At 42.6% G+C, this 23,928-nt stretch overlaps 1 protein-coding gene across 1 annotated transcript in view; it reads left to right on the top strand.

The window, feature by feature from the left end:
- LOC309565387 (solute carrier family 22 member 6-B-like) overlaps window positions 1-23,928 on the top strand; it is a 178,677-nt gene that overhangs the window by 116,426 nt on the left and 38,323 nt on the right. Inside the window, exons 7-8 of the mRNA XM_082270317.1 lie at window positions 13,800-14,014; window positions 19,014-19,122. Of these exons, the coding sequence (XP_082126443.1) occupies window positions 13,800-14,014; window positions 19,014-19,122 (324 nt within the window). The remainder of the gene's footprint in view (window positions 1-13,799; window positions 14,015-19,013; window positions 19,123-23,928) is intronic.

Raw genomic sequence — 23,928 nt, 5'->3', positions numbered from 1 at the left:
ACTAGGCATGCTCAGAGATGAAGGAACACATAGAAAGCAATCCAACACATGACATCACTTCTGAAGTAGAATTCTGTCGTGCGGGAAAATTCGTGTGCAGTCTAGAACACATTTCAACCAACAGACACGACTCTGGACAAAAGATGGATGACCGGTCGGCGGAAATTCGTTGCATGTGTACGAAGCTTAAGTCACATGCTGCTCCATACCCATAAGTAAAAGGTATTTTCCTTGGCTCCCAGCACTGAATGGTGTGGCAAAAGGGCTAAGGAAAGTTATTTATTGCTGGAGAACGGTTAAGGATTAAGGTAATAACCAATGCCAAAAAAACACAAAAGGCCTTACTGTACACCAGGAGGCTGTTCGACTCGCAGCGCTAGTCTCCCTGAATTGACCATAAAAAAAACAAAACACAAATATGACTTCAAGTTATAAACGTAAATATAAATACAACAATAATAAATAATGTGAACTACTGAGCAGGTAGCCCAACACCTAGACCCACAACTACTGCACACTAGGATTGCTGCTGTAATCAGGGAGAGGAAACTCCACCTGTGAAGACAAAAGCAAGGGAAGGGAGAAAACAGCGCAGACCTCTGGAGTAGTAAAAGGATTAAAGGGCTTTATTAAAAACAGCATCTTATGTACTCACAAAATAAAATGTGAAATAACGCATATAGTCCATGAGAAAAAGCCCTACCAACACACAACACAGTCACAAAGAAAGGATGGATGAACATCCACAGTCTCCAGGATCACTAGGTGGCCAGCTGACAGGTGAATAGCTGGGCTGCATGTCAGAAGTCTCTGCTGCTCCTGCTCGGCTCACTCAATCCAAAGGAGAGCTTTCAGTGGACAATGGTCTCCTGTAAAAGTGCGGTTGCAGGATGCGTTTCAAGGACTCCTCCGCTTCTTCAGCTAACCTAAGGAGCAGCAGAGACATCTGGAAACCATTGTAGATAAATGGATGGCACTCAGCCCAGCTCTTCACCAGTCAGCTGGACACGCAGTGATCCGGACACTGTAGCTGCTCATCCATCCTTTCCCTGTGACTGTGTTGTGTGGTTTCTTTCTCATATTATGTTGTTTAATAAATCACTTTGATCCTTTTACTACACTAGAGGTCTGCGCTGTTTTCTCCCTTCACTTGCTTGAGGATTAAGGTAATATTCTGGGATAAAGCTAACTAATTTTAAAACTGTTCCCACTCCCCTTCTACCACCTATACTAACTAACCTGTGGAAGAAAGAGTTGTAAACGTACCTATTTTCAGGCCACTCTGGTCTGGTCATGTGATCATCCCCTCTGTGTCAGCTAGCACCGGCTTCACGATAAAGGAGGGAGCTCCGAGAGGATATGGGCCATAGTAAGCTTATAGGTCAAGGGTCTCCAAACTACGGCCCTCCAGCTGTTGCGGAACTACATGTCCCATGAGGCATTGTGAAACTCTGACATTCACAGAAATGACTAGGCATGATGGGAATTGTAGTTCCTGAACAACTGGGGTGCCATAGTTTGGAGACCCCCTACTATAGGTGATGTCACCGCTCAGGCATTTCAGTGGTTGTCGAGCATACTCTCTTCTCCCCTGCAGCCACTGCTGGCTGACACAGGTAAGATCATGTGACTGGACAGGAGTGGCCTGAAAATTAGTAGGTATACTGATCTTTCTCCCACATGGTACTTGATATAGGTGATAGGAGGGTGAATGAAGAAGTTTTAAGATTTTTTTTATATCAGAATTCCACTTTAAAGCAACTCTGTCGCGAGTATAAATATGAAAACAAAGTGCCCCTGCAGAGAAGAGAGTTCATGCTTAGCTCTGTCATTACTTACCAGTGCTACTGATCTGCCTTGTATGGCAGAAATACAGCTGCTTGCTGAATATTTAGAATCTGATACTCTCAGGAGTGTTGGATTTCTGGTCCCCCTATACATCCTGTGGCTTGTTTCACCAGCCCATATATCATTACAGAGCATACTAGTGACATAGGGGTTGAGCGCGGTGGAGACCATGGTGTCGGATCCTAAAAAAACTTCAGCAGTGGTATCTCTACATTGTAAGGTGGCACGAATGATGGGAGGTGTAAGTATGATCCTTCGTCCTTACTGGGAGCACTTTTTTTATACACTGCTCAAAGATATTAAAGGAACATTTTGAAAACGCATCAGATCTCAATGGGGAAAAATATCATGCTGGATATTTACATGAATATGGACTGGGCAACGTGTTAGGAATGAAAGGATGTGACAATGTTTGATGGAAATGAAAGTTATCAACCTGCAGAGGGCTTATTTCAAAGGATTAAAGGATCAAAGTGAAAAAATGATGCAGCAGGCTAGTCCATTTTGCTGAAATTTCATTGCAGAAACTCAAAATGGTAATCAGTATTTTGTATGGCCCCTTATGCTTGTATGCATGCCTGACAACATCGGGCATGGTCCTATTGAGATGACAAATGGTGCCCTGTGGTATTTCCCCCCAGATCTGGACCAAGGCATCACTGAGCTCCTGAACATACTGAGCTGCAACCTAGCGGCGGCGGATGGACCGCAACATAATGTCCCAGAGGTGTTCTATTGGATTTAGGTCAGGCGAGCGGTTGGGCAATTCAATGGTATCAGTTCCTTCATCCTCCAGAAACTGGCTGCATACCCTTTTCACATGAGGCCGGGCATTGTCATGCACCAGGAGGAACCCAGGATCCACAGCACCAGCGTAGGGTCTGACAATGGATCCAAGGATTTCATCCCAATACCTAATGGCAGTTAGGGGGCTATTGTCTAGCCCAGGAATGGGCAAACTACAGCCCGCGGGCCATATACGGCCCGGTGGACCTTTTAATCTGGCCTGCGGAGCGCTACCTAATTTATTAATTTACAGTGGCAGCTCAATGGTTTTTTTTTTTTTTAATCACCTGATTAGAGCCAGAGGCTCTAATAGGCTTCAGCAAAGGGTGGACCCGGGGCACAGAGCAGTGCGTCCCCGAGCCCACCCATTGTGTGACAATAGCGAATGAAAATTTGCTATTGTCACACGGATCCTCCTCCTGGCCAATCAGGAAGCGGGTCTAATACCCGCTTCCTGATTGGCCGCAAGGCAAACCCCATGCCATTGGCCGAGGAGGAGGCGGGAGAACTCGAGGAGACGCCGGGAGACTGAGGAGAAGCCGCCGCTGCTGCTGTAGGTAAGTGCACTGGTCTCGGGGGGGGCCACACTGCATTGAAGGGGGCACGCACGCTGGTCTCTGCATTGAAGGGGGCAAGCACGCTGGTCTCTGCATTGAAGGGGGCACGCACGCTGGTCTCTGCATTGAAGGGGGCACGCACGCTGGTCTCTGCATTGAAGGGGGCATGCTGGTCTCTGCATTGAAAGGGGGCACGCATGATGGTCTCTGCATTAAGAGGGGGCACGCACGATGGTCTCTGCATTGAAGGGGGCACACACGCTGGTCTCTGCATTGAAAGGGGGCATGCACAATGGTCTCTGCATTGAAAGGGGGCACGCACGATGGTCTCTGCATCGAAGGGGTCACGCTGGTCTCTGCATTGAAGGGGGCACGCACGATGGTCTCTGCATTGGAGGGGGCACGCTGGTCACTGTGCATTGAAAGGGGGCACGCTGGTCTCTCTGCATTGAAAGGGGGCACGCTGGTCTCTCTGCATTGAAAGGGGGCACGCTGGTCTCTCTGCATTGAAAGGGGGCACGCTGGTTTCTCTGCATTTAATGTTACAAATTTAAATTTATATTAATTCACTCATACACACCGTCCATCTACTCTTGGTCCATGAACCCATTGCGGCTCTCGAGTCAAAAAGTTTGCCCACCCCTGGTCTAGCCTGTAGAGGTCTGTGCATCCCTCCAGACCATTACTGACCCAACCCCATATCGGTCATGCTGTACAATGTTACAGGCAGCATAACATTCTCCACTGCTTCTCCAGGCTCTTTCATGTCTGTCACATGTGCTCAGGGTTAACCTGCTCTCATGTGTGAAAAGCACATGGTGCCAGCAGTGGACCTGCCAATTCTGATGTTCAATGGCAAAGGCCAATCAAGCTCCACAGGGCCAGGCAGTAAGCACCAAGCCCACTAGAGGATGTTGGGCCCTCAGGCCACCTTGAGGAAGTCTGGTTCTGGTTGTTTTGTTAGAGACATTCACACCAGGGGCCTGCTGGAGGTAATTTTGTAGGGCTCTGGCAGTACTCATCCTGTTCCTCTTTGCAGCACAAAGAAGCAGCTATATAAATCCTGTATAATAAATAATAATAATACTGGTCCTTCTGATGGGTTAAGGACATTTTAGGGCCCTGTCCAGCTCTCCTAAAGTAACTGCCTATCTCCTGGAATCTCCTCCATGCTCTTGAGACTGTGCTGGGAGATACAGCAAATCTTCTGGCAATGGCACATATTGATGTGCCATCCTGGAGGAGTTGGACTGCCTGTGCAACCTCTATAGTGTCCAGGTATCGCCTCATGCTACCAATAGTGACACTGACCCTAGGCCAAATGCAAAACTGTGAAAACCAGTCAGAAAAGATGAATAGGGAAAAAGATGTAATTGGCCTTTACCTGTAAAACCATTCCTGTTTTGGAAGTCGTCTCATTGTTGCCAATCTAGTGCACCTGTTGTTTATTTTATCAACAACCCACTCTGCTACAGTGGGGATCGAAAGTTTTGGCACCCCAGGTAAAAATTTGTATTAATGTGCATAAAGAAGCCAAGAAAAGATGGAAAAATCTCCAAAAGGCATCAAATTACAGAGTAGACATTCTTATAATATGTCAACAAAAGTTAGATTTTATTTCCATCATTAACACTTTCAAAATAACAGAAAACAAAAAAATGGCATCTGCAAAAGTTTGGGCACCCTGCAGAGTTAACCACTTTACCACCGGAGGATTTTGCTGTCTTCCGTCCAGGCCACTTTTTGCGATTCGGCGCTGTGCGACTTCAACTGACAATTGCGTGGTCGTGCGACGCCGTACCCAAACGAAATTTACGTCCTTTTTTTCCCACAAACAGAGCTTTCTTTTGGTGGTATTTGATCACCTGTGCGATTTTTACTTTTTGCGCTATAAACAAAAAAAGAGCGTTTATTTTGAAAAAATAACAATATTTTTAACATTTTTTTATATGAAATTCCCCCCAAAAAAGATGTAAAAACCAATTTTTTTAAAAATTTTTGGCCAATTTGTTTTATGCTACATATGTTTGGTAAAAAAAATCACAATAAGCGTATTTTGATTGGTTTGCGCAAAAGTTATTGCGTTTACTAACAAAGGGAAAGATTTCTGTCATTTTTGGTGGTTTTTTTTTTAACGCGTAATGGCGGCGATCTGCGATTTTTTTTGCGGGACTGCGACATTGCGGCGGACAGACCGGACCCTTGACTGACATTTTTGACACTTTTGGGGGTACCAGTGACATTACTGCAGTAATCAGTGCTATAAATATGCACTGTTACTGTAAAAATGACACTGGCAGGGAAGGGGTTAATTTTATTGGAGAGGGAGGGGTTAATGTATGCCTGGTGCTTACTGACGTGTAGGGGGGGAGGTGACTGTGTGAGTCATGGACAGATCGGATGTCCAGCTATGCTGAACAGTCCGATCTGTCACTCCCTGTCACTATGGAGATCCGCCCGCTGTGTTTACACACAGCGGGCGGATCTCCAGACTCGATCCCCGACGATCGGGTAAGAGCAGCGGCGATCGCCGCTGCTCCTCCCCTGGCCCGACTCCCGCTGTGAATGAAAACAGCGGGAGCGAGCCTCCGGCGGCGCGCAAGCGCCGCCCAGAAGGGGGAGTGTCCAATCACGTTAATACTACGTGGCTGGACGATAACGAACCACTCTGCCGCAGTAGTATTACTGTGAGCGGTCGTAGAGTGGTTAATATCATGCACTGCCCCCTTTGGCAAGTATCACAGCTTGTAAACGCTTTTTGTAGACAGCAAATAGTCTTTAAATTCTTGTTTGAGGTATCTTTGCCCATTCTTCCTTACAAAAGTCTTCCAGTTCTATGAGATTTCTGGGCTGTCTGTCACGCACTGCTCTTTTAAGGTCTATCCATAGATTTTCAAATATGTTGAGGTCAGAAGATTGTGAAGGCCATGGCAAAACCTTCAGTTTACGCCTCTTGATGTAGTCCCCTGTGGATTTTGAGGTGTGTTTAGGATCATTATCCATTTGTAGAAGCCATCCTCTCATTAACTTCAGCTTTTTCACAGATGGCATCAAGTTACCATCCAAAATTTGCTGAAATTTTATTGAATCTACTTTTCCTTCTACTCGTGAGATGTTCCCTGTGCCACTGGCTGCAATACAACCCCAAAGCATGATTGATCCACCCCCATGCTTAACAGTTGGACAGAGGTTCTTTTCATTAAATTCTGTGCCCCTTCTTCTCCAAACGTACCTTTGCTCATTCCGGCCAATAAGTTCAATTTTAACCTCATCGGTCCACAGAACTTGTTTCCAAAATGCATCAGGCTTGTCTATATGTTCATTTGCAAAGTTCAAACGCTGATTTTTGTGGTGAGGATGTAGAAGAGGTTTTCTTCTGATGACTCTTCCATGAAGATCATATTTGTACAAGTATCTCTTTATAGTGGAATAGTGTACCACAACTCCATCTTCCAGATCTTTCTGGAGGGATCGTGCAGTCAAACGTGGGTTTTGAATTTTCTCACAATCCTGCGAGCTGTTCTGTCTGATATTTTTCTCGGTCGTCCAGATCTTGCTTTAACTTCCACTGTTCCTGATGACTGCCATTTCTTAATTCGATTCCGAACAGAGGATATTGACATATGAAAACGCTTTGCTATCTTCTTATAGCCTTCTCCAGCTTTGTGAGCGTCAACTATTTTCAGTTTCAGTTTTCTAGAAGATCCCATGGTGCTGATTGTTGGGGCAAGGTCAGATGAGTCTGGGCATTTAAAAGCTTTGAGATTGACATCACCTGGTCTTCCCAGATGATGATTGAGAACAATCCATGACACTGGCAGGTCTCAGCCTTGCAAAGGGGGCAGTGCATGCTATAAATTCTGCAGGGTGCCCAAACTTTTGCAGACACCATTTTTTTGTTTTCTGTAATTTTGAAAGTGTCAGTGATGGAAATAAAATCTAACTTTTGTTGACATATTATAAGAATGTCTAATCTGCAATTTGATGCCTTTTGGAGATTTTTTCCATCTTTCCTTGGCTTCTTTATGCACATTAATACAAATGTTTACCTGGGGTGCCCAAACTTTCGATCCCCATTGTACTTAACTGACCAGATCAATATCCCAGAAGTTTAATTGACTTGATGCGATGCTCTGATTAAAGAGTGGTCCTTTAATTTTCTAGAGCAGTGTATTTATTCCAAACAACAAATTGTTTTCAAGCAAATCTTTTACTTTGTTTTGAATGAGCTATGCACAGGTTTGTTTTGTCCATACATGTTAACCTGGGTGGTCAATAATTGTTTAGCTATAAAATTTTTGAGTTGTTTTTTAACCCATGCAATATATTTTTTGAGGGTTAAATAAAATGAGTTTATAGAATGTATAGTATTATTGAGTATTTTTCAATAATACAATATAAAATGCAAATAAAAAAATACCCAAGTCAAAATTTTTAAAACACTGTAATTTTCATCAACCTGGATAAAAAAACTGTAGGAAATATGTGCGTGACCATTAAAAAATTATTCCCAATAAAACCAATAATTCCAATAGAGCAATAAAAAGATGCATGTATGGCTAGCATAAATAGACTTTTTTGTATGACTCTAAGGAAAACATTCCATTAACAGTTTTACAAGTACATAATGTTGTGTCTGTATGACTGAATAATGACAAACAGGAAAAACTGTACATGTGACATGAAAACTGTTAGCACAAATATTTTCCCCTAAAGCATAGTAGGATTCAGCACTGCTATAACACCCCCTAGTGGTAAAGCTTTATGATGTCTATAAATATAAAGCATATTCAACACAATGCAACGGCAGTGGAAACCATTTATAAAGTACTACTGTGATGGTACATGGTAACTCAGATTAACACAAGAATAACCTGGTATCCCCACTACATGCTTTCGAAGCTGTTCAGAAATAGGCTCATTTTTACACAGATGGTGAACTTGCTCTATTGTTCATAGCTTTTGTGCTCAAGTGTACAAAATCCTACTTATCCAGTTTCAACAGATGATTCTCTTGAACCTACAGTATATTAGGCACTTTTTAAAATGAAACCATCGACTATCCCCAAATGCCAGTTTACACTTCTTAACCAATTTTTGGCAGCTGGACAACAAACTATAGCAAAAGCATGGCTCTCAGGCTCTACACGTGTTGCAGAAGTCAAATCCAGGTGGACACTGATTAATGAGAAATTGAAGGCCAAGTTGCATGGCAGAATGGCAAGGTTCCAAAAGGTCTTGGATCTATGGGTCACCTATTTTTTAAACTTTTAGACTTTGACCGCCATGTTCTTCAACTTTAACATACAGTACATGTTTTCTTTATCATTTCCACACTGCCTAGCCGCTAAGAGCTTCCCCCAGCGAGATCTTGCTTCCCACCCCCAATCTCTCCTCTCTTTACTTTCCCAGATTCTCTTTATATTAAAACCTCTCTATGGTCTACATTTCTTCCTTTTTTAACAAATATTAACCTCAAGACAGTAAGACACCTGTACTTGGTTTGTTACAATAGTCATTAGAACTTGAATATTTTTGCAAATATACTGTCCATGTCATTTATTCTTTTTTATGCATTTTTTATACATTTCACTAGTCCTATGTACACTTAAAACGTTTCAATTAAAAACTACTGAACAAGAAAAAAAAAAACATTTTCTTCTGTTATTGTGAACCTATACCTTTACCTCCCCTGCTCTGCGCTTCTGCCTTAATCCAGTGCTATAGCAGTCGGAAGTCCTTTTCTGAGGAAGTCAAAACTTGCACAGACCTGGGTATGCTCCCATGTGACAACATTTAGGCCAAAGCTCCCCACTGTCCCTATTTTGGAAATACTTTCCCTGTCTGGTTTATAGACCTTTTTAAAAATGTCCTACTGTTTTAACTCCCAGAAATAATTTACCTTACTAAACCTCTAATTCCACCTTTAAGTTATTGTAATTGTTAGTTTGAAAGGCCAATTTAAAGTAAAAGTAGTGGTTAAAAAAGCACTTATGGGTTTATTCAGTCCTATTTTGCTCAATAATTCTTCGTGGTTGGCATAACTAGGGTTGTGGCCAGGGTATGTTTTTGTGCCTACATAAACTTACTAAAAGAAGTTGCTCTTTCACTTCTCAGAATGTTGGGGGTATTACATAGGCACTGGGAGGCAAAGGAATGAGAGGCATTCTCCCAAACCTAAAGGTAGGGGGTATTTCTCTGGGCTTCATTGGTGTTTGGCCAGTGGTGGAACATTAGGAAATACAATGTAATAAACGCTTACAGTGAATCATCTAAAGTAAATCTGTTACTTTTCCCAGTATGGGCAAAATACTGGTTACATTTTCAGGTGAATTCCAAGCAGATATTGAAAAAAAATCAATAAATGAAGTTATGTATTCCAATAAAAAGCATTCATTTTATTTTAAAAATCTACTAGTGTATGTACCCAAACTTGTATTTATAAATAAACTGTGATTCTCTGCACAATCAGCACTGGGAAAAGAAAGGTGATTAGATAAGCTGGCATCATGAGAAGACATTAGACCCCAATTCTGTTTGTGGGCACCTGGAAATCATATGTTTTTTTTCTCACTTGTGCATATACCAGCATCCTCTTTTCCATGCTCTATAGCAATCTTTTTTCAGTTAAGGCACTCTTTAAAATAATATTTTATGGGGGTGTTGGCGCTCAGAGGTAGTGCAAGCAATGTTGCTACAGCGGGTATTGATGTGTGTCAGTATATGTGTGCAGGACACAATTACACATCAAAGCAAAGCAAGGCACAAGGGGGGGTTAAAAGTCCATGTGCAGGTCCCTGGAAATAGAGGACATAAAAAAAGGACTATCTGAGAGTCCAATGGGGAGGGGGGTCCAAGATGGTTCCAGGGGTGGATGGAAGGCTCTTAGGGCAAGCTGTCCGGTGGAGTGAAGTCAGCTCTGCATATTGGAATAAAGGAAGAGAGGAAAGCGTCTCTGAGTGTAATAAAGATTTAATATGATGATAAAAAGTAGTAACTCACATAGAGGTAAAGGGATGAGCATGTGGATAAATCAGGCTCAGGTGGAACACCGCGGACAGCCACACCACCCTCCCGGAGCCTGATTCATCCACATGCTCGTCATATTAAACCTTTATTACACTCAGAGGCACTTTCCTCTCTTTCTTTAAAATAATGAACAATCTTGAGGCAACATTTCTAAATTGTGAAAAAAATAAACCAATAGTTTAACATAATGCAGCAACATTCACACATGTAGGACACCCAATGTTAGAGGTGATTTATTCTTCCAAAACAAATACAACTTTGCACACTGATACTGACTAGTACTTCAGCGTATCTTTTCTCCCTCAGTTTTTCTCCCTCACTCAGCTAAAGTGACCCCACTGCTAATGGAGATGGGTAGGGGAGAGGAAAATAAGGATGCTGTTCATACACCCAACATCCCCATTAACAACGGATGACATAATAGGTTGTTAGGATGCCTGTGGCTGTAAGGTTGTAATTGTGCATAATGTAGCTTTCTCTAGGCAGGCTGGGAACACCCGTTGGCTTGTATACAATTTTTGGGTAATTTTTAGGCATTTTGCCCAGGCATCCCTCAAGAAACCTGAAGGGACACCAGGGTGCCCAGGCACCTTGGCTGCTCTATAGTATAAAACAAGATAGCAATCCAGCAACCCCGTCATAATGGTCATGCAGGCTTGGAGACCCAAGGCTTCAAGTGTGCACATCTTACCAATAAAGCCCTGGAGAGGTAGATGGGTGGACTGACTCTATATGGGCTAACAAGTCAATTGTTGAAATTGACTAGTAGCAACAACAAATGTATAACTTATATAATATTAAACTTTCTTTCAAAGTGAAACTCCAGTTTTACAGAACTGCTCAAATAGAGAAAACTTTGCACACCAATGATGTTCCTTCCTTTTATCAAGCTTTATATAATCGCACAATGCATAATGATAGTTCCCACTTTGAGAATTCCCATTCAGATGCCTTTCACCTTTACTGGCTTAGTCATGGAGTATGATTTTACAAAACTGTTGTTGCCATATGCTGTAATTCAATAACCCGTAGAACTGGCTGGAGAGCGTATAACAGAAAATAAATAAACCATCTATTTTTTTAAAAGCAAACCTGTAATTTCCTATGCAGGGCAAAGCAATGGGTTTTCTTTATTGCCTCATCTAGAGTAGCACATATCATTCACCTGCACTATGTTTAGCTTTTTGAAACAAGAAAGCCCTGTGTAGGTGCTGAGTTGCTCTAGTTGGAACCTACACAGGGTTAGGCCCAATCTTCAAGCTTGCATGTTGCTTTGCTTTCAGATTTAGTGCTGCAGAAGTCCAAAGAGCCAACCACAATGCAGTAAATGCATTGTAACAAAATAGTTGTCACATTTTGCCAATGTCAGTTGAAGTCCTGGTCCTTACACCAAATCTGTAATATGGCAAAGCAATAGGCTTGTTTTTAGTTCCCCTTCCTCAGCATCAGCAACCTATAAATGTGTGACTCTGCAGCTCTGTTCATTGCTTACAGCCATGGAAGTTCAACTTGTGGCTTCCAGCTGTTGCAGAACTACAAGTACTATGAGGCATTGCATGGCTGACAATTACAAGCATGACTCCCAAAGACAGAAGCATGATGGGAAGCATGGAGGACCACAGTTTGAGAACCCTTGATGGGAATCCTCATGTGACAATGCTGTTTGCTCCAGAGCTGTCAAATGAAGTAAGTCACACGCTTATCCATACCCCTAAGTAAGGAATATATCCTTATGCTCTTGGCACTAAACTGAATTTAAAAAAAAAGGTAACTATAGGCTGTTGGGAAAAGCTACACTGATATAATTTATATTTTGTCCTGATTGGGAAAAGTATTTAAAGTACATTTTTCTTTAGAGAAACATGGAGGCTGACATTTCTAATGCTAGTTACCTGGCTGTTACAAACTAACCACCTGCTTCAGTACTACACTGACCTAGGACAAGGATGCATATCAACGACTGCAGAGTAAATTTAGAAAGTCTTAATGTATCTAATGGTGATTGGCATAAGAGCTAGGTTTCTACTACTTGCAGAATGTAAAGTCTTCATTGGAAGCCTCCATGGTTCTTTCTGGATAGGTTACCTTCAAGGCTATGATCATACAAACACTGGATACAGAAGAAACTCCTGTGTTACTACAAGCAGTATTTTGGGGGAACCAATGTAGGCTAATAGATTTGGGTGATCTACTGAAGCCCAAAGGTTGCATGTTTCTTGGCTCAGTGTGCCTTTTCAGTACAAATGGTGGAGGGTTCAATGGGAGTTAAAAAATTTGTGCTCAGCACAAAAACATTATAACTGAACAAAGTTTAAACATGTCTACTGTCATCTGGGCTGAACCAATTTCGTTTTGAACTTTTGAACTGAGCAAAAATATTATCTGCTCAGATCAGTTTTTAAGCAGCACAGGAAAATGTACACGTAGGTAGGGCAAGCCACAGAACAATACAAACATCTTCCTAATGTTCTGTGGATTACCCTACCTGTGTGCACTTTATCTGTGCTGGTTAAAAAAATGGGCCAAGCGGTTGCCATTTTTGCTGTGTTAGATTTGATACTGGTATGATACACACTGGGGACTTCAGCTGCCTTACAAGATGTGGGCTTCTGTATAGATGTATTTTTAAAGCAGATGGGCTACCTCCAAGAACACAGTTCCAGCGCCTACAGCACTGTGTATGTAATGGCAAGGGGTGCTGGAGGGTCTATTGAGGCTGGCTGCTGGGGGATCTATTGCTGATGGGGGGTATTTTGTTGCTGGGGGGGGCTATGTCGCCGGTGGGGTAAGTTGTTGCTTGAAAGGATCTACTGTTGAGGGAGGGGTCAGTTGTTGCTGGCTGTTGGGGAATCTATTGTTGGCAGAGGGCATCTATATTTGTGTGGTAGTCTATTGTTGGTGGAGACGGAAGCTAGTGGGAGAGCTATTGTTGTTGGTTGGGCTTATGTTGCTGGGGGGAGGGTCACTTGTTGCTGGAAAGGATCTACTGTTGAGGTCTATTGTTGCTGGCTGCTGGAGAGCCTATTAATGCTAGGCTGATACTGGGGAAACTGTTGTTGCTGCTGGGGTCTACAATTGTTGGGGTCCATTGTTGCTGGGGGGATCTATTGTTGCTGGGAGAACCTTTGTGCTTGTTGCAGGGAGAATCTATTGCTGGTGGGAAGGGTCTAATGCTGCTGGTTCTGTAATCTCTAAAAGGGGCGGTACTGGGAGGTGGGTAGGGGGTGGAACCAAGGGATATTGGTCAGATGTGGGTAGGGGGCGGAGACTAGAAGTGACTCAGAAGTGGGGAATTCCTGCACCAATTATCTGAGAAAAAAAGCCCTGCCTCCAAGGATCACCTGCTCTCATTTTCTTATTTGCTGTATGCTGTATATAGCCCATGTAGGGAGCCTAGATAGTATGGGGGTTATGGATCACACTTTGCAGAGGCACCTTAACAGGGAAGTGCAACATGTACTTGTGAATGTATGCTGCAAAACCCTCGTTTTCAACCTAAAATGTTGAAACCATTTGAACAATCATTCTTGTTTTAACCATTTTCTTTAACCTGTGATATTTACTTTTCTTTAACATCAGGTTCTCCAGTAGTTTCTGCTTCTTTGCCCTGGCAATGGATATTCAGAAGTTTGGCCTCAGTATTTATCTTGTACAGGTGGTTTTTGGATCTGTAGAGCTCCCCTTTAGAGTCTTGAGTACGATTCTGTCTGCTTACATTGGAAGACGATTTCCAGTCTCTGGTTTCCTCATTCTGCCTGGAATCCTTATACTGTGCAGCCTGGCAGTTCCTGAGGGTAAGTTTAAGCAAAAATCCTATATTCAATGACTGTCATTCTCCACTAAAATCATAAGTAAATACAAGTAACCAAAATACTGTGTATGTTGCAATTCAGAAGGACACCGCTAAGCCTGTGCCCTCTTCACCAGTCCAGCATATCTCTGCCACCTCACTCCCAGTGACCCTGGCATGCACTTGTTATCCACTTTAAGACCGGAAGGCTATGCCCCCTTAAGGACAAGGCCCTATTTTGCGATTCGGCACTGTGATACTTTAAAATTGTGCGGTCGTGCGACACTGTACCCAAATAAAAGTGATGTCCTTTTTTCCCATAAATAGAGCTTTCTTTTGGTGATATTTGATCACCTGTGTGATTTTGAATTTTTGCACTATAAACAAAAAAAGAGTGAAATTTAAAAAAAAAAAAAAAATATTTTTCACATTCTGCTATATGACATTCTCAAAAAATAAATAAATAAATAAAAATCACAATTTTTTAACAATCTAGGCCAATTTGTTTTACATATTTTTGGTAAAAAAAAAAAATCGCAATAGGCGTATTTTGATTGGTTTGCGCAAAAGTTATTGCGTATACTAACTATGGTAAAGATTTATGTCATTTTTATTGTTTTTCTTTTTTTTACTAGTAATGGCGGCAATCTGCGATTTTTTGAGGGACTGCGACATTGCGGTGGACAGATCGGACCGCTAACTGACATTTTTGGCACTTTTGGGTGGACCGGTGACATTACTACAGTAATCAGTGCTACAAATATATGCACTGTTACTGTAATAATGACACTGGCAGGGAAGGGGTTAACATTGTGGGTGATCAAGGGGTTAAATGTGAGCCTAGGGGAGTGATTCTAACTAGGGGGGGCGTGGCTTCTAAAATGACCAAAGAGACCTGTGATCCTATATAGAAGGCTTATAGGGGCTCTATGATTATTCCAGGGAGAAGAACGGTCAGCTGTGTTTACAACAGCCGATCGTCCTTCTCTCTCAGTGGGGAGCGATCGCGGGTGTGAAGCGGCAATCGGAGCAGCCCGACCCATGCATCAGCTTCCCCGCTGCCGAGTGGGGGTGGGGGTGGGAGCGCGTCTTACTAGCTTCCCCCGTGTGACCGACGTAGGTGTACGTCGGTTTGCGCAGGAGAGCCACCCTGCCACAGTAAAAAGGCAGTGGGTGGTCGGGAAGTGGTTAACTCTTTCCTTCCCATGCCATGTGGTCAAGCTAAGAGCCTCTGTAACACGGGTCCGGTCCCTGTTGCTTCGGTTAACCCTTTCCTAGCCTGGATCAGCCAATATTTTTTTTTTTTTTTTTTTAAGTTTTGGAAAGAGTGGAGAGGGAATTAGAACACCAGGTTCTATTGATGTCTGTGTCCCCATTAGAGTTATTCATCCTCTTTATTTGTCCTGTTTACCATTATCATTAAAAGTGAAAGTAAGGCAATTCCAAATTTTGGGTTTTCCCCAAAAAAGTAATAGAGGGGATTTCTTCCAAAGGGAACACTAGTTTTGGTGACCTTGGGGTCCCCAAGGTTTTCCTTTTATTTGCAGGGATTTCCTCTCACTTCCTGTTTTGGCTTTGGAACAGGACGTAAAAGTAAATTTCCCATAATGGGACACAGATGCCAAAAAAAAATCTGACAGGGGTTATCACCCAATCCAAAATGAAAAAGAAAGTTTTGCTTATTTTTCTACGGTAACCTTACCAACTATGCAACTATGTAATTTATAATTTTCCTACATAAAAATGCATGTAATGTTTAACATACTCTTACCCTTTCAATCTGTCACCAGTAATCATTTTTTTCAACTGACAAAATATTAATGGTATTTCTCGTCTTTGCAATCATAATAACCACACTCTGTGAACTTGATTTCTTTAAATTGCCATTACCCTGTTCATTCAACTGCCTCATTACTTTTCCCAAAAATCTGCACATAGCTTGAGGACTGGTTCACACCACAATTTCTGCGTTCTGGGTGCATTGTTTCATACGTCTTTTTGCTGACTTTTTGATGCCTTCCAGTATGTTTTTAGTGTGTTTTGATGCGCTCCAGTGCGCTTTTTCCTCTTCTTTTCTTCACCACAATTAAGTAGAAGTGCAATGCGATTTCCATGTGATTTCTAGTGCGCGTGTGGTGTGACTTGCTTGGGATTTTGATGCTTATTCAATGCGACTTTACTCACAGAAGTCGCATCAGCATTAGATAAGATGCTACTTTGATGAGATCAGTGTTTTTTCTTTAAACCTTACCTGTCCTCCCAGGTCATCCTTGCTGCCTAAAAGCTCATCCCAAGCACATATAATTTGCATGTGAAATATGCATTCTAGCTCACGTTTTTTTTCCCCTTGTTTTTCACACATAATTGCACACTGCAGCCCATTCACTTGAATAGGCTGCCCTGCGCGGAACAAATGCCCCAAAGTAGCTAGAACTTTTTTGGTCAAGGAATGTCGCAAGGATTTTCAATGCTCATTTTGGCACATTTGGAGTGCCTTTTGTCATGCAGCAAAACACACATCCCATAACTGTGATTAGGGTGTCATTAACTATTATGCTGCAGTCAAATATGCGCATTTCCAGCTACCAGATGGGCAGCTACCATCATGGCAACGCAAGCAAGATACGCATTTTCTACGCGTTTCAAAGACACATGACGTAGCCTGCTTTTCTGGGCAGGTTGCTGTGCGGACGGAAACATGCAGATGTGAATACATGACAACACATGTCTCATGTGCAATTGCAGTGCATTTCCGAAACACGTTGATGTGAATGCAGGTTGACTGTTAATGACACCCGAATCGCAGTAAGTGATCAAAGTAACATCAATATAAATGACAGGCCCCAAGGTTCATCAGACCGGGCCACCTTCTTCCATTATGCCATGGTCTAGTTCTGATACTCACATGTCCCTTATAGGCCCTTTTAGCTGTGGACACAGGCCAGCATCGGCACCCTGACCAGTCTTCGGCTATGCAGCCCCATACACAACAAATTGTGATTTTTTTTTCTGCTTTCAGCACATCAACCTCGGGGGCAACTGTATCACTTCACTAAGAGTTGAGGTGTTTGTTCGATTTAGCAGTGAATATTTAATGCAGTAATTTATCGCATTGAGCTAGTTGCTGAGGAACACGCTAGAAAGCCGGTCGCTGCGTCCTTAACAATGGATGAAATATCACCTGTCTGTGGGTTTCCCGCTGACAGCTGAATGTAAAAAAAACATGCTGGAATTTAAAAATTATGAAACAAAAGCACCACGCCAAAATCCATACCAGACCCTTATCCGAGCATGCAGCCCAGCACGCCAGGAAAGGGGGGGGACAAGGGAGCGGCCTCCTCCTGGACAATACCAGGCCACATGCCCTCAACATGGGGGGGTGTACCCCAAAGCATTTTGTCCCTATGTTCATGGGGACAATGGCCTCTTCCCCACAACCCTGGGGCTTATTGGAATCTGGAAGCCCCCTTTAACAAGAGGACCCCCAGATCCTGCCCCCCCCCCATGTGAATGAGCATGGGGTACAAAGTACCCCTACCCATTCATTAAAAATGAGTAAAAAGTAAATAAAGACAGTAAAGAAGTTTTTGACAATTCCTTTTATTAAAAAATAAAAAAGAGTGTCACCAATATAGATCCATCTCCCGCCACCTGCCGCACTGCCGAAACCCGAAAAAAAAATGTCTTTGGCCTCGTCGAATGCTCCCAGCAGGCTGCTTGCTCCTCTGTCTCACATTGCTTATAAAGGGAGGGGTGGGCCACCTGGTGACACCACCTGGTGACCCCATCCCCTTGCCCCGTGACATCATTGACTCGGCATGCCCCAGTTTGTAACCCTACCCATTCACCAAAAAAAGTGTAAAAGTGAATAAAGACAGGGGGCAGTTTTTATTTCCTTTATCAAAAAATAAAAAAACAGTGTCCCCCTATGTAGAGCGCCCCGCAGCACTATCAACCTGAATAAAAGAAAAAAAAAAGCTCTGCTCTCGATGAGAGCTCCCGCGGTCTGCCTTCTCCTCCATGTGACAGTTCCTAAATAGGCAAGGGGCAGGACCACCTGGCGAAGTCACCTGGTGGCACCCCCCAATGTTGAGGGCATGTGGCCTGGTATGGTCCAGGAAGGGGGGGCTGCTTACTCTGTCTTCCCCCTTTCCTGACATGCTGGGCTGCATTCTCAGATAAAGGTCTGGTATGGATTTTGGGGGGGGGGGACCCCACACTTTTTTTTTACATTTTGGCATAGGGCTCCCCTTAAAATCCATACCAGATTTGTTTGCAATGGGGGGGGGAGTGGGCAATGCTGTATTCTGTTCATCATTTTTTAATTGTTGGCATGTTCTTCTTACATTCAGCTGAGGAGTCATCCCTTAAGGATGTGGCGGCTGGCTTCCTGGCCTGCTCCTAAGCACCCAGCTATGGGGGGGGGGGGGCACATTGTTTTTTGACAAATATCGCATGCTTTTTTACTCTCTGTTCTGTTTGTGAATTGGACTTAGAAGCTTACTGCGTGGTTTTTAAAGTATATTTACCGGTAATGTTTTCATTTTGCGGTAAATACCGCATACATTTTATTTTTATGAATTAGACCACATGCAATAATTTATGCAACTGAGTCACATGACCGCGTTATCGCATGTGGTAAGCGTTAGCGAATTAACCCTAACATGTTTACTTGCTGCCTAATAGATCTCACTGACTGTCAGATGCCATTGTAACAAGAAAATCATTGTTTTTCACTTTACCTGTCATTGATCTTAATGGTATGGGTGATCGATGTGTATTTTAACTTGGTAATTGGCTGTGTGTGTATAGTTCCACTATGATGAAAAGCTGAGCAAGTGTGCAAAATCAGAATTATTTTTTCAGTTGACAGTACACAGAATAAATTACTAAAAATAATAATCAGAATCATTATAAATGCTCATTCATGCAATGTTCCTCCTGTTATGTTGAATTCTTTTCAGGTGAATGACCATATATTTATAGTTTTTTATTTATTTCAGACTTAATACTATTGCAGATGTCTCTTACTGTGCTAGCCAAGGGACTTCTTGGCTCTTCCATTGTCTGTGCTTATCTTTACACACCTGAACTCTATCCCACCGTGCTCAGGTAAGTGTATCAATCAGAAGGACCTGGCATACACAGTGCTGGTTTTGAGTAAACCAAATGAGTTTACACTACCACTCTTCATCACAGATTCCTTTAGGGACATGAAGATATATACAGGTGTATGCCCAGTTACACATCAGGGGCCTCTTTTAACCCAGGTTTCTAATATTATCCCTCCTTCTCATCTAACTACACACAATGGAAAAAAGTTACTGTGAGGACAAAGAAAACTGTACCATTTAATTCATAAATCAATCCAAACTGCAGTAACGTCTGTTAATGATACTCCCAAATGAGATCATGTACATGATGTCCTGCTAAATAATGTAAATTGTTCAGGCAAAGCAAAGAAGAGCCTTCTTTACTAATGAAAATCTGACTCTCTTTTAGTGGAAGCATTACCGCATACCATTATGGCTTTAAAACTTTGGTTTAAACTGATATATGCTTAATGCTTGGCAATATTTGAATGTTAGACCATTAACCTTTCAATTGCCTTGGTTGTTAGAAAAAAAAAAAACACACTGCCAAGTGTTCTCCAAGCAGGCCTCAAGCCTGCAGATATGTACTTGCACTTGTGATCCTCTATAAGCTCTTACATATAGCCTCCTTAGGGAGGTTGAATATTAGATTTGAAAACACACAATTATATCATCAGAAATGTTATGTGTGCCTTCACAACCATGTAGCACTTGCTGAATCACATGTTGATAGGCCTCCGGTGCTGACGATACGCCAAACATCAACCTCTTGTATCTAAAAAGACCTTTATGGCTTGCAAATGTAGTGATGACTCTAGATGCTGGGGTCAGTTCAATCTGATGATAACCCCATTTCAAATCCAGTTTACTGAAGACACTTGCCCCATTCATTGCATGTAGAACATCTTCAATAGTGGGAATTGGATGTCTCTCTCTCTGCACAGCTTGGTTAGCACATCTCATGTCCACACAAATCCAAATATCTGTACCCTTTGGTACAACAACTAACGGCGATACCCACGGAGTGGGTCCATCTACAGGTTCGATAATGTCAAGGTCTAGCAGCTCTGCCAGTTTGTGCTCAACAGGTGATCTCAGGCTATAAGGAAGTCTGCGTACTGGCTGTGCAATAGGCTTTACATGTGGATCAATGTGAAGCTCCAACTGAAAATCCTTTAATTTTCCAAACATAGAGAAGCAATCTTTAAATTCCTCTTTCAATGCAGAAATAGCAGGAGACACCATATTCACTCTTGCGCTGCCTACATCAAGGCCAATCTTTAACACCCCAGTGCCATAGCGGTTTGACGACCAAGCAGAGGCGACCCTGTGCCATCTACAACATAGAATTCGGTCTGCAATGGAGGACCAGTCTCATGTGTTTGCACAGGGGTATAGAATTTGCCTTTAAGTTGTAGTGGTGTACTGGAGCCATAAGTATAAATCTGTTTAGTGGTGTTACACAATTTAAGGTGATTTTCTCTGCCTTTAAGACTGTACCAAGAAGCTAAGTCCATAAAATTGCATGTAGCTCCTGGAGTCAATCAGCACTGACACATCTGTATTTCCAATCTTAATGGTTAATGTCCCAGCTTGCAGAGAACACAGGGAGAATATAAATTCACAGTCAGAAGCACTCTCTTTATCCTCAGCTATAACATTTACTTGTGCTGATGGTCCTTTGGGTTTGTTATTGTAATGTTCTGGTACCTTTGGTACCCTAATTCCACTTTTCCTAAGTGTATGCGCCCCACCATTCTCTTTTGGTAAGGTGCGCATACACCTTTAAGACCGATGCTGTCATCACTGAGCGCCGCTGGAGCGGCTATTTCAACCTCCGGCGGTCTCACTCACATGTTCGTTCAACGCCGCATAATCTGCCTTGAAGCTCTCATGCTTGCAAGCATACCTCGCTATCGGAACCACGCTGCTGATCCCTGTATCCCGCTACCGGATCATCCGCTCTTGCCGAACCTCTCCTCTACTACATTGCTACTAGTGATAAGTACCCCACAGGGGAAACCTCTATAACCTTCATACTAAAGCTTACACTATCTAGCTCTGCATACTAAGGACTATTACTACATCTGCATTAACTAAGATTGCTAGCTCTTGAGCCTAATACCATCTGCTCTTGCACTGGGTTGGTCTATCCTGTATGTTCACCTGCTACTCTATCATCTGCTACCATACATGATTGCTAAACCTATCTGCATCCCATCTGCTACTATCTTACTTTCAAGAACATTCCTTTCAAGTGTCTGTCATCTACCATCTCTACCCAACCTGTCTCTTCAGCCTATCATCACTATATTACTATACATATAAGTCACTCTAGGAACATCTTATTGAGTGTGTGTATCTACTTGCTGAATTGAGACTATCCACACATGATGAGTCTTGGGAGTTGGGATTGGTGTCTCAGCGTTTCTCTACATGACTACTGAAGTGGAATATTTCTGCAGCTGTAAATCCACATTATACATAAAACGCAGAAGCGTTACAGATTGAACGAACCTCAAATGGATTCAGCAGAAATAACCACTCAGGTGACACATTTAAAACAGCAAGTAACTGCGTTAATACAGGCACTTGCTGAATTAAGAGAAGAAAATCAGGCTCTGACGCAGCAGGTAACCAGACTGACACAACTTACCACTGCTCAGTCCCCTGAACCCAAAATAAATCCTCCTTTGGTATTTACAGGCGATCGCAAAAAATTTTGCGAATTTAAAAACGCATGTGAGTTACTTTTCTTGCTAAAACCCCGTACCTACCTTACTGATCACATTAAGGTTTGTACTATTATTTCTTACCTAACAGGCGATCCTCGGGCCTGGGCAGACTCTCTTTTTGAGAAAAACGATCAGCTTCTCAAATCCTATGCCTTATTTCTAGCAGAACTTACTAGCCTATATGATGATCCCAATAGGCAGAGTACTGCCGATCTTCAATTAAGGTCCTTGAAACAAGGTAGGAGACCTGTGGAAGACTTTGTCGCAGAATTCAAGAGATGGACCCTTGATTCAGAATGGAATGATGCATCTCTGAAAACTCAATTTAGGCTTGGCCTATCAGAGGCCGTTAAAGACGAGCTCGCCCGAGCGGATCTGCCAAAAACCCTGGATGCATTGATACAACTCAGTATCACCATAGATAGAAGACTACGAGAAAGAAAGGCTGAAAAAATGGGAATGCCATTATCCAGTTCTTCTCGGATTTCGGCTGATGACCCCACTCCTATGGAGGTAGGAACCATACGCCCACCTCTATCAACTATGGAAAGAGCCAGAAGACGATCTGGTAATCTCTGCTTGTACTGTGCATCCCCGGATCACAAGATAAACGTCTGTCCCCTAGTCTACAAAAAGAAGGGTGAGTGTTCACATGTCCTCCTAGGGGGATTGACAACTTCAATTACTAACCCTTACCTTTTTGTTTGCTTAACATTACGGTGGGACCAGAACAGGATTACTACTAAGGCTATGATTGACACAGGATCTTGTGGAAATTATATTGACATACGTTTTGCTGCTTTAAATAAAGTCCCTATTATTTCTAAACCTAAACCTGTCTCAGTGAGTCTTATTAACGGTGTTCCTTTGTCCTCTGGTCCGATCACTGATCAGACACAGGCACTCCTAGTCACTACTAACGGGTCTCATATGGAGACCACTACCTTCGATCTAATACCTTCACCCCACTTTCCCATTGTTTTGGGACTTCCCTGGTTACACACACATCAACCAACCATAGATTGGAAGGAACGGACCCTGGCCTTCCTCTCTTGCTATTGCGAGGGTACGTGTAACCTCCCGTCTTCCGGGAAGATCCTGTCTGTGGTGACAGATGAGATTGCACCACTATGTTATCAGGATCTCTCTGAGGTTTTTCTTGAGAAAAATGCTCAAGCACTACCTCCCCATCGAGACTATGATTGTAGTATTGATCTACTCCCAAATAGCAAATTGCCGTTCGGTCATGTTTATCCTCTTTCACAGGATGAACTTTCCCATCTCAAAGAATATTTGGATGAGAATTTGAAAAAAGGTTTTATTAGACCTTCCACTTCTTCCACAGCAGCAGGACTCTTTTTTGTCCGCAATAAGGACTCAAGTCTCAGGCCTATCATCGACTATAGGCAATTGAATGCTATTACAATAAAAGATCGCTATCCTCTACCGCTTATCCCTGAGCTCATTGAGCAGGTGCGTGGAGCTACCTATTTTTCAAAATTGGACCTGAAAGGGGCATACAATCTCATTCGAATCCGTGATGGACACGAGTGGAAGACTGCATTCAGAACCAGATACGGATTGTTCGAATATCTTGTAATGCCATTCGGGCTATGCAACGCCCCTGCAGCCTTTCAACGATTTATAAACAATATTTTCAGAGACTTACTAGATGTCTGTGTTGTGGTATATCTGGACGATATACTTATATATTCACGATCCTTGTCTGAACACATAAGACATGTAAGACTAGTATTATCGAGATTGCTTGCACACAACCTATACGTGAAACTGAAAAAATGCTTGTTTCATAAAGAAGAGGTACTGTTTCTAGGCTACATCATATCCAAAACAGGAATCAAGATGGACATGAGTAAGATATCCTGCATTCAGGATTGGCCTACACCAACCACCCGCAAGGCGCTACAGCGATTCCTTGGATTTTCTAATTTCTACAGGAAATTCATCAGGAACTTCTCTGCCATTGTGAGACCCCTCACACAGCTCACTAGCATTAAGAGACCATTCAAATGGTCAGATGAAGCAAATAAAGCTTTTCACCTGTTAAAGACAAGGTTTTTTTTTTTTAA

The sequence above is a fragment of the Pelophylax lessonae genome (genome assembly GCF_965119305.1).
Source record: "Pelophylax lessonae genome assembly, chromosome: 10".
Classification (NCBI taxonomy): domain Eukaryota; kingdom Metazoa; phylum Chordata; class Amphibia; order Anura; family Ranidae; genus Pelophylax; species Pelophylax lessonae.
This window is presented reverse-complemented; position numbering and strand designations above follow the sequence as displayed.